The sequence below is a fragment of the Physella acuta genome, unplaced genomic scaffold (genome assembly GCF_028476545.2).
Source record: "Physella acuta isolate Inbredline_101_S28 unplaced genomic scaffold, ASM2847654v3 ptg000090l, whole genome shotgun sequence".
Classification (NCBI taxonomy): Eukaryota; Metazoa; Mollusca; class Gastropoda; family Physidae; genus Physella; species Physella acuta.
Genome location: NW_026731610.1, coordinates 997,635 through 1,009,775, shown reverse-complemented (window position 1 = coordinate 1,009,775; position 12,141 = coordinate 997,635). Strand labels below are relative to the sequence as shown.

Sequence of the window (12,141 nt, the reverse complement as noted above, 5' to 3'; positions counted from 1 at the left end):
TATTTTATACTAGAATATTTTATTTGTTCTAAAATATATTGAAAAGCCTTAGCTCAATGACCTGCTAAATTTTAAAAGATCTGAAACTGACGCTATAATTATGGTTACATTAGGTCGTTGTACGTATATATTGCATCCTTTAAAATCAAGTCGTACTTGTTCATCAACCTTGCACTGGACCAGCACTGTCCAAAATCCAATATACACATGACAGCACCAAAGGAACCAGTTACGCATGCACAGAAGCAAACAACAGAGCCCCCTAAGCCGACTTCAGATTCAACACTCAATGCACCCCAGACAACATCAAAGGAAACAACACCAACCACACCGCAGGCCTTAGAACCGATGGATAACCAGATAACCATAATCATATCTACAACAAACAGTCAACCTAGTTCCCCCCTCAAACCGCATCAAAACAAATGCTTCAAGAATCCTCATTCCAACCTTTGCTGCATCGTCCTCGCTGAGCCCAAACTCTTTTAAGTTTACAGCGACGCCAACCTCTACAATTAACAACCCCAGCCTAAATGTGGAAAATGAGCGACGGCACAAACTCAAAAAGAAAAAAGAACACAACCCTACAGACGCGAAGCAGTCAACAAAAAAATCTAAAAACCCAAAAATCGGGATATAACAGCAAAAGATGCAGATTTTGCACCCAAAAATATAAATCAATCGACGACAGGCAAGAACACGAGGATACAGTACACCAGGAACTTTTAATGTGTCACATATGCAACAACGGGTGTACATACTTGGACCTATGCCAGCACTTAAAAGTGTACCACCCCGACGAATTGACGTATACCTGCCACCATTGCAGAATATGCCTCCCTCTAAAGGGTATGAAGGTACACACAAAGATTCACCATCCATGAGCTTAATAGATCGCCCAACATAGAGTCTCAAATGAAAACTTAATTAAACTCTTAGTAACTTTAGACGTTTTGTATAAGGGAACTTAAATATATACGTTTTGTATTAGACACGTAATATAACTTGTATAATATGTATATATATGTTCATGTGCACCTACTCTTGCTGTCAACCCTGGCTTGAATGGGAAGCAGCAAGAGAGGAAAACTATTAATTTTTTCAAAAAAAATAAAAAATCAAGTCATACTTAACAGAATTTAAAGTTTAGGATCCCCGTTCCGGGATAAGAGATAAAAGAAAAATATTAAAATCAAGGGACTAAAATACTTAATGACGTGGTTTACTGACTTTGCCACACCACCCCTACCCTTCACCCTTCCTTTTAGCTAAGTTAAACTCAGACAACAATACAAAAATCACTCCCAAAAACAACGCAACATGACAAGTGTCTTGCCTACTTTACGCCTCCCCTCCCCTGAACTCAACAGTAACAAATGCTACAAAAATAAACATAGAAAAGTCACAATTCACTGACTGACACATCACCCCTACCCTCTCCCCCTCATTCAGTTTTAAATAATCGCTTACACAGCAAAAACTTTGGAGAGAAAAAAAGATAAAGATAAAAAGGAAAAAAAAAACTGCTTAAATATTCCACCATCTCATTAGAAACAAATATTATAGGCCATTATAAAATATACATTTAAATTATCGAAACACATGTTGTCCACATAAAGGAACAAAACCCAGGAAAAACTCACACCAGCTCCATCTTACTTCAACTAAATTGATTGTTGTAATGTATGGTTACTTACATTGTATCACCTTTTGTTCATGTCATGATGCTGATGTTTATTCCTCTTTAATTATTAATTCCTCTCTATCTGCCACTCGTGATGTGTATAACATTGTTGAACGTGTTTGTTTTGGAATATACATATTTATATTAACAATTTTAATGTAATTGTTTTTAAAATGGAAATTGGACGTATTTTCAAAAATATGAAATCAAGGGACTAGAATCTAGATCAAAGTTTTTCTTTTCAGTCTTTGAGCGTAAGCGTCCCGTAACTGCTATTGAATTAGCAAATAAGTATTGTATAATATTAATCGAATACTTAAATACTTTTAGCCTCGTTTAAAAATATTTTTTACATAGTTTAGCGGCCAACCTTGTGTGCTTCTTATGTAAAGCTACTCTAGTATTGTCCTGGATTGTCCATTGTAGAATCAATGAAAATAGTCAAACAGCTTTAGGTGGGTGGTAATGGTTTTTGTAACCAATGCTGGTAGACTAGCATGGGCGACACGACCATGTGGAGCATTTTGTTAAAACATGTACAAACAATAAAGGTCGATCCAATTCATGCAACATTAAAAACAGAAAAGTTGGAACAACGGAATTCAAAACGCAATTACGTAAATTGATCAATAGACAAGACATTCTGATGGCTGGCACATTGAATTATGGGGACGTTAATCTTACTTACACGGTGACTAAGTCAAACAAAATATAATTATGAAGAATAATTGATGATTTCGTCTCCGCAGAAGCTATTGAGAATTTTTAAAAAAATGCAGTTTGCAAAAAAAAATGAACCATATCAACAAAAATAACTATGTAAAAACAACTCTTAGAATTCACATTAACGTACATAGAGAAAGAGCTGTTAGAGGACGCTCTACTAAAAAACTTTTGTTTTTTTTTTCAATTAAAAAAAAAAGATAAAAAGCACCGTTTAGTCATGTAATTCTTCACGCTTAAACAATGCTAGGGGATGTGTGGACTAGTGGAGGTGTGGACTAGAGGAGTTGTTGACTCGTGGAGGTGCGGATTAGTTCTAGGAAAGATGAGAACTAGTAATGGTGAAGGTGTAGACTAGTACTGTATAATCGCGAAAACATGCGATAGGATCATATCGCTTATCTCCGCTGGCTCAATGTACAATGTTAGCGATGTAATTACTTTTGTCCGTCAGATGATGTGTATGTACTTAGAGATTCGGAAAGTTCCGATATGTAGTTAAGTCCTTAGACATAAAAGTGCATGGGTTCTGTTTTGTGCTGAATATTTTTCTGTGTAGAAAATGGCATAAAAATAGGTCCATAGAACGAAATAGGTCTTAAAAGTTAATATCTCATTCACACGAGACATGTCTTTATTAACAATACCTGAAGTCATATGATCGTATGGCACGATCGTACGGCACGATCGTACGGCACGTAGGAATTGAGAGAAACGAGTTGACGAAAACAAGGTCTACAGAGATATTTTTAAAAAAAACGCACTATTATTGAAAAAACAAATCAGACCATGCGGACAATTATCTTAAAAAAAAATTAAGTTTAAAGAACATTTTAAAAGCTTAAAATGATGTATATTTATGTCTAATCATGTTTCTTTATTTCGTAGACTTGGGAAAATCAAGGAACACGAATCAATTAATTAAACATAATAATGGACCTTTTTTTCAATTTTGAATTTAAGTATTTTTAATATTTGAGGAGCTTTAGTAAAATAAAATTAAAAAAAAAAACAAACTCGAAATGTGAATAGATTAGTGAAAAAGGATTTTTATCTCTAGTGCATGAATCGTCTTACTATCAAAAGAAATTGTGCATACGTAATTCTACAATTATGCACAACATTAGTTTATAATTTTAAAATTAATGCACTCACCAGTACAAAAGATCTTTGAGTTTCATTCACTAATTGTCACGGGAATTTGATGCTTATTTTTTAATCAAACAAACTCGATAGATATAATTATAATATGCGAAATAAAACATTATTTAATAAATAATAACATTAAATATATTGCATTGTTTAAAAAACTTAATCGATTTGGATTAGTTATTTCTATGTGCTGCTTCCCATTTAAAGTCTTTGATACAAGGGGAAACAACCGATACCTTAATATTTTTTTTCTAATGAAAGAAAAATAATAGAACAAAACAAAAATAATTGTTTTACCTTTTATAACACACACAAAAAGTAGTACATCAATACGGTAAATAATGTCTATTTTTAAAAATTTTTGGATTTTTAAATAACTATTTGACTCTAAAACGTTGGCTAAAGCTTCAATGTAGTGATTTGCTAAATCGCTTAAAAGTAGTTAAACCACTTGTTAATAATGTACTTGAATAAAATGTTTTCAAAGAAATTTTGGATCCCTTGAAAAAAAAGGGACAAAATCAAAATATATACTAGCTGTTCTTGTTTAAATGTAACATACAGCAACACTTGAAGAATGTAAACAATTATTTTATTAATATGATTTTATACCATATTTAATTTAAGCCTAGTGTAAATGTTTCTTTTACATAGTTCATCGGTCAACCTTTTTTCCTCTTGGTAATTTTTGGATTTCTGAATAATTAATTACCTCTACAATATGTAATAAAGTATTAGGTCAATGACCTGCTGAATTATTGAAGATGTGAAACTACCGCAATTGTAATGTTAGATAGTTTTTGCGAAAAGTAAAATTTTGGATCCCTTAAAATCAAGGAACTAGATCAAAGTGTTTGAGTATGTGAGAATAGCGTGATGGTGGAGGGTTGGGTAGTCTTAAATCTCTAAAAAAAATTTTGGGCGGATAATGTTAATTTTATCTTTATTTTATTAGGATAATGTTATTTAAGTAGTCGAGAGATGAATAATCATAGGTTGTGAAATTTGAGTAGTCGAGTTGATCGTTGAGTATAGTTCGTCGAGATAATCGTAAGTTCGATGTCGTCGTGATTGATCATCCTACCTAGGTAGGCGTCGTCTAGCTGAAAAATAAAAAAAAAATACTTCCATGCTACACTTCCTAGGATCAAATCTACCATCAACGACAAAGACTACAGCTATCTACGATACCTTAAAGCTAAACTTAGCCGTGTCGGTCATTCTGGTTTAGCAGTTTCTTTGGTAAAAAAAAATAATAAAGTGATCTTCCTTAATCTTTAAAACTAAAGTGGAAGTTATCTCTTTAGAACTTTCTCGCATATTTTTAAATAACAATACGGGTTCTGATGGCACTTAAAGTGCAATCGGGCTACAGAAATATAGAATTTTGTGACAAAACCCTCGTTTGTTTAATCTTTATGCGAGTATGATATAAATTATATGACAATAACAAGTATTAAATTATGAAGGTTTTTCAGAAATCCGTAATACATAATTTCATCAACCAAACTTAAACAGTACGCAAGATATAGGTTTTTGATAAACAGGAAGAGAAGTATGTATCTGTTCTGCTTACCGGAAAATCGTTCGTTTTTTTTTTCAAGATTGTAATACACCCTTTATATTTCGTATACGTTAAAGTAGGGAGGTTTAAAACGGCGCAAGAAGTCAAAATTTCATTAACATTGTGTGCACAATTACAATACTTTCTCTATTACTTGTATACGATAAGGTAAAAGGGTACATGCATTACCACCCACCTAGTTGAATCTCCATTAAATGGAGAACCGAGGAGAGTACTAGAATAATTTACATAAGAGGCAAACAAGGTTGGCCGTTGAACAATATATAAGAAACGTTTTAAACAACGCTTTAAGCTTTGTTTACATTCTTCGAGTTCAGCTACATGTAACCGTATTAAAGAATTAAATAACTTATGATTTATAATTTGAATTTTTTTTTATTTTATTTTTTTTGTAAATGAATTTTTTATTTCTTGACATTTACTTGAGTGGAATAAACCTGGATGAGAGTGTGGCACCAATACCAGGTCTGCCATGCTTGACGGGCTTGTATAATTTGAACTTGTCCCTTGATGTCAAGGGATCCAAAATTAATGGATAAGACGTATTGGTGAAGTATTATTTAAGCGGAGGTTTTAAACTTAAGCAAATCAGCAAGTCTTTGAGCTAATGCTTTATGATACTATTTAAAGTAAAAAAAACATGTTTTAACATTCAAGAATTTTCAATAATAGACAAAGTATACTATACACAAATATTAATACATATGTTGACAATATTAATTAAACAATAATTCTTGTTTACATTGTTTTATTATTTTCTTGCTTTATCAAAAACATAAGATATTGGTTGTTTCCCTTGATAACAATACAAAAAAAGTAACTAATGCAAATAGAATCTGTTTTTAAACAATGCAATCTATTTTACGTATTATTTATTAAACAGTGTTTATTTCACATATTATATTTATAATTAGCGATTGTGTTTATTTACATAAGCATCAAATCCACGTGCCAATCAGAGAATGAAACTCAAAGGTCTTTTGGTAAGTGCGTTTTTTTTCAATAACAGTCTAATTGTGTGCTTAAATGTAATATTACGAATACACCGTTTGATAGCATAATGATGCATGCACAAGTGAGGAAAATCCATATTAACTCGCGATTTTTTTCTTACTAAATTGGAAACAAAAGAAAAGTAATTTGCTTTTCGAGCTTCAATACCGGGACAAGTATTCAGCAAACAAAGGAACGCTTGCTCTTTTCTGTCGAAGGGTTGTCGACAAAAGAAGTTACTTTTTAACCAACCACTGATCGGCACGTCTCCGAATCACTAATTACATACACATTATCGAGCGTATCAAAAGTCATTACATCGCTAACATTGTACAATGAGCAGTGCCGGCACCAGGCTCACAAATTTCTGGTAGAGCGTCCTCTAACAGCTCTTTCTCTGTGCATGTGAACGTGGATTATAAGAGTTCTTTTTGCATATTTCGTTTTGTTGATATGGTTCCTTTTTTAGCGTCTTTTAAAATTCTCAATCGTTTCTGGGAAGAAAAAATCATCACTTGCTTTTCATATATTTTGTTTGACTTAATCACCGTGTAAATAAATGAGCGTTCAATTAATTAAATATTCTGACCATCTAAATGTCTTGTTCATTGATCAATTTGCTTAATTGCGTTTTGAAAAATAAAAATCTAATAAATTAGATACTTGTATAATTTAAAATGGTGATATAATAATAACGCGGTCTTTTCGCGTCTTTGTATTCTTGGGCCGATTCTTGCATTTGAACAATCTTCAGTGGGTAGTGGTTGATCTTCGTTGGTAGTTGTAGCTGGGTTGTTCTGAAGTCTTGAAGTGGTGTTATTTGGTTTGTAGTTTTGTGTGAAGTGGTAGCGTTTAAGGAACTAGAGTTGCTGAGCTTGTATTGTAATGATGATGTAGCAGGCTGTTGAGATATCGTAGATAGCTGTAGTCTTTGCCGTTGATAGTAGATTTGATCCTTGGAAGTGTAGCTTGGAACTATTTTCAATTTTTCATCTCGGCCACGCTAAAATGATTTACTTTCAACTCGTCATCCTAAACTCGAGAGATTTAAGACTACCCAACCCTCCAGCATTACGCTCTCCTCACATACTCATTTACTTTAATCACGTTCCTTGATTTTCAAGGGATCCAAAATTTCTATTTTTTTTTTTTTTAAATACATAGACGATTGGATGAAGCGGTGGTTTCCCATCTGGAAAAAATGCAGCCGATTATTGAGCTACTGTTTTTCTTCATAATTTAGAGCAAATTCAGTATTCAGAAATAATAAAAAAAACGTATCAATATATATTGAATATTAGGTAAGAAATATCAATAGCTATGGAGTATATAATAAATAAAACAATCATTTTAGTTTGTGTTGTAGTATTACTTATGTTCTCACACACACATTTCAGAATGTTAGTTGCTTCCCCTTTTCGCAATATATATATTTAAATATGGGAAACAACTAATAAAACGAAATATTATTTTGTTTCTATTCCGTTCAGAGATGTGCGGCGATGTTTTTCCCGTCAACTAATTTTATGCCGCCCATGAGAGGGTCTATGGAACTAGAGTTGCCGAGCTAGTATGCTAATGATGATGTAGCGGGCTGTTAATTAAAACAATTAAAGCTAAAATGGTAAAATTAATATAGACATCATTAGTAACAGAAAAGTTGAAGTAACATTTGTACGCGGTCAATGATTGACAACAGTGTGAAACACGGCATTTAAAACTCATTAAAGTAAAGTGACCAATGACCAAGACATTGAGATAGACATCACATTAAGTTGTGGGGAGGTTAATCTTTTGTACACGATGATGTCAAGGGTAAAAAGGTAAAGAGCCCTGATGTCAAGAGTCAAAATAATAATACCGTAATACTGATAAAAAATATTCAAATAATGGAATTGAACTGCTAGGAGGGTCCGAGTGTACACTCTACCGGGAATATTGTAAAGTAAAATAGTAATCAGTAAGTATCTGATTCAACTGTCACATGAACTAAGTCACGGACAGAGCAAAGTATTATAATGTTGCAGTAGCTAGTAACGGCAAGCAGTAACAAAGCTATTAGCCAAGTCTGATGACCATTTGTCTTGCAAGGGTTTACAGCCGGCAAGTAAAATTAATAATCAGGTCCGATGACTCGGGTCAACCCAATGTCCGCAGTTTACGGCCTGTAGTAAAATTATATGTTACTCAATAAACACAAAGTTAACTGCAAGCGTAGGCTACATGTGTGTTTATTAGTTGTCACAAATACTTGGTAACATTGATACATATTTTATGAGACAAAAAGTGTTACAGTAAATAAAAATGAACTAAGTAAATAAGACAATAGCAAAGAGCACGTGGGAGTAGGGAAGACGGCTCTCAACTCCATGTATATAAACCAGTAAGCTTTATGTGTCCACGTGTTGGTCAATACACTAATTTGATAGGCAGCTATGTGAGATGACCAACGATCTGGGTGCTGAAATAACATACAAAAAGAGAGTGTGATGGGGTGGGGGTATAAGAATGCGGGTAACTGGTGGGTGTCGTAGGCAAGGTAAGATGGCGGCATAACACTTTTACCGTCACACATGACTAAGTCAAACAAAATATATTAAAATGAATTGCTTATATTAGCTTTTGTTACCGTCAGAACGACTGCGAACAAAAAAAAAACCCGCAAAGATTGTTAAACATTGAAGAGAAACATATCACCGAATAACAACTATACAAAAGGAACTCGTAGATGTACGTGTATATACTCATGGAGCTGTTAGAGAACGCTGTCTTAGAACTGTGAGCTGGCCACAGAACGAAACGTTTTAAAATCTACAAATGAAAACTCCAACATCAGTATCGGGAAACTCAAGCACTCTGTGGCATAGACGCCATACCTCATCCACATCATTATCGTCCAAAAAAAAAATAAGACAATATGGCTATCTTGTTACTGTAAGATAGAGGAATAATGTGCCCTTGCTGCTAGACACACCTATGACATGTGTGTAGAATTCTCCATTTTAGATTTCAAGGTGGCGTAACATTAGTTTATGGGAAATACACAGCGGCACATCCCTGAACGGAATAGAAACAAAAGTATATTTCCGTTTATTAGTTGTTTCTCATATTGAGATTATTGCAACCAAGGGAAACAACTTTCTTGTTTAAATTTTTGTACAATAACAAAAGTAATAATACAACAAATACAAAAAAAAGTGTTTAATTTATTTATATCTCGCAGATATTAACATTTTCTTACCTAATTATTTGCCCATTTTTATAAATTTTGACATCTAAATAACTAATTTGCTCTAAAATATGTAGAAAAGCATTAGCTCAATTACCGGCTGCATTTTACCAGATGGGAAACCACCGATTTGTTGTACACACGCAAGATTAAATTGATTTATAAAATTTTTGGATCCCTTGAGAATCAAGGGACAAGATTTAAGTGAATGAGTTAATGAGGATAGCGAAGGGGTCCGGAACCTTCTGTGACAGAAGAGCCAAAAGATACAATTAACAAATTTACTAAGTTTGCAAAGAGCCACTGACATTTTAATGTCAATTTTTTTTATATTTGTGTAGGATTATATATATCATTCTTGCAGAGCTAGTTAAAATACCTTAATATATTTTGTTCGAAACATGTGTATGTTTTTATTTGAATAAATAGTATTTCATATTGAAAGCTATTTAATTGTATATATATATATATATATATATATATATATATATATATATATATATATATATATATATATATATATATATATATATATACATAATTTAGAATAAATAGCTTTAAATAATGAAATAATTTCATTTGTTTTTGTGTTGAAAGTACTTGCATTTGTTTTGAATCGCTAAAATCTCTCATTGAAAAGATCCTCCATTTTGTTTATAATAATGCTAAAGTGATTCATTTTGAAAGTAATATTGGTTTCATAACGATTTTTTTTTTCAGATTTTTCGTAATTAAGTAATTTCAACACAAAACGTTTTTTTTTCTCCGAAACTAACAATTTCTTCAAGCAAGTCATAGGCTCGGTTTTCCTTTCCTTGCAGTTTTACATTTAGCTGGTTTAGTTTATGTGTGATATGAAGTTGAATGTTTCAATTTGGGATGGACGATTCAATAGGTAGTACATTGGCATAGGAAGTAACTAAATATTCTAATAGTATAGTGAATGTTTATCGTTTATATGTATTTTTATATCGTTTTTTTACTGAGTTTTGCAGAACAATATGTTTTTGAGTTTTGAAAATAAAATAAAATAAGTATTGATATTTTTTGCATGGAGCTGAAGAGCCGCATCTTGACATCAAAAGAGCAGCATGCGGCTCGCGAGCCGCAGGTTGCCGAACGCTGGGATAGCGTAATGTTAGATGGTTGGCAGTCTGAAATCTCTTGAGTTTGGGATGACAAGTTGAAAGTAAATCATTTTAGTGTGGCCAAGAGTCTATTTGTTGTTGATTGGTAGATGAGGTTGAGCAATCGTTTGTAAAAAAAAAAAACTACTTCAAACAAGATAAAAACAATAAAAATAGCTGGAGTAGAGCGTATACAGACTGCTGGCGTCTGCTTGGGCACAAGGCCCAGCCCCGTGGCAGTGGTTCCATGCTTTCCACTACCAAAGTGCACATTTTATTTTTTTTCTAACATTTTAAATAGTAATTGTTCTTTTTTTAATTAAGAAAGCATTTTCTTATGTGTCAGTGTGCATTCATTTGACTTGAGTGACAGTTTTTAGTTATTAGCTTCTAAATTGGGTTGGGATAGTGCTATAGGCCTAGTTATATGATTTGATTTTATGATACTGGCAGAGCTAGCTAAAATACTTTCTTAAGTTCTATGTGAAACATATGTATGTTTTTATATGAATAAATAGTATTTTATACTTAAACCCATTTATTTTAAAATTATTTACCTAGTCATAATTACATACCATAATATTGAACAAAAATGATAGTGGCTCTTTAAAAACTGGGGAATTTTGTAAATTATAACTTTTGGCTCAACACACTCGAAAGGTTGCCGACCCCTGACCAAGACGAAACAGATCACCGTCAATATTTAAATGGTGGCAAGCAGATCCTGGGAATGTCATCTAAATTAACCCCTGAAATTTGTAAGTGGACTGAACACCTGAGAACCAGGTCAGGTGTTCAGATTGTTAGAATGATTAAAAATAATCACACAGACACTCCCATTACACAAGGCATATGGCAGCCATTCATGTTCAAGGAGACTGAATGGGCAGTGACTAAGTTTCCCAATGAGAAGTGGTCATCTGTTCTCAAGGTTGGAAAAACAGCTACAGATTATGTGCTGGAGGAGCAATCAGGCAAATCCCAACATGACATCAAGACACGCTGCATACATGAAGATAACAAATAATTGTTTCCTCAACACATGTTTCTACATAACGCTTATAACTTTATTCTTTGTGATGAGATATTCATTACATATTTCTACTACACTAATTTAAAAAATTGAAATCAATGGACAGGATAAAAGTATAAATAATTAGTTAATTCTCATGTTTAGGTGATATGCAGCTGAACTCCAAGTTTACAAACAAAGAATTGAATTAAAAAAAAAATACACTGATTTTTTTTAGTCTTGTTTAAAACGTTTCTTATATATTGTTCAACAGCAAACCTTGTTTGCCTCTTATGCAAAACTATTCTAGTACTCTCCTCGGTTCTCCATTTAATGGAGAATCCACTAGGTGGGTGGTAATGCAAGTAACCTTTTACCTTATCGTATAGACCTACAGAGTATAGAGAAAGTATGGAGGAAATAACTGCTCATAGTAGATTGTGTCACCCCAGAACGACTGAGAGAGAAAAAACGCAAAGATACTAGGGTTGCTCATGTTGCCAAATTTAAAATTTTGGATCCCTTTGAAATCAAGGGACAAGATCACAATGTTTGAGTATGTGAGGAGAGCGTAATGCTGGAGGGTTGGGTAGTCTTAAATCTTTTGAGTTTGGGATGACGAGTTGAAAGAAAATC

At 33.1% G+C, this 12,141-nt stretch overlaps 1 protein-coding gene across 1 annotated transcript in view; it reads left to right on the top strand.

Moving 5' to 3' along the window:
* The window catches only part of LOC131928146 (large ribosomal subunit protein mL43-like), a 186,847-nt gene extending 175,327 nt beyond the window's left edge, over positions 1 to 11,520 (top strand). The window contains exon 3 of the mRNA XM_059284092.1: positions 11,183 to 11,520. Within this exon, the coding sequence (XP_059140075.1) occupies positions 11,183 to 11,520 (338 nt within the window). The remainder of the gene's footprint in view (positions 1 to 11,182) is intronic.
* The last annotated feature ends 621 nt before the right edge of the window (positions 11,521 to 12,141 follow it).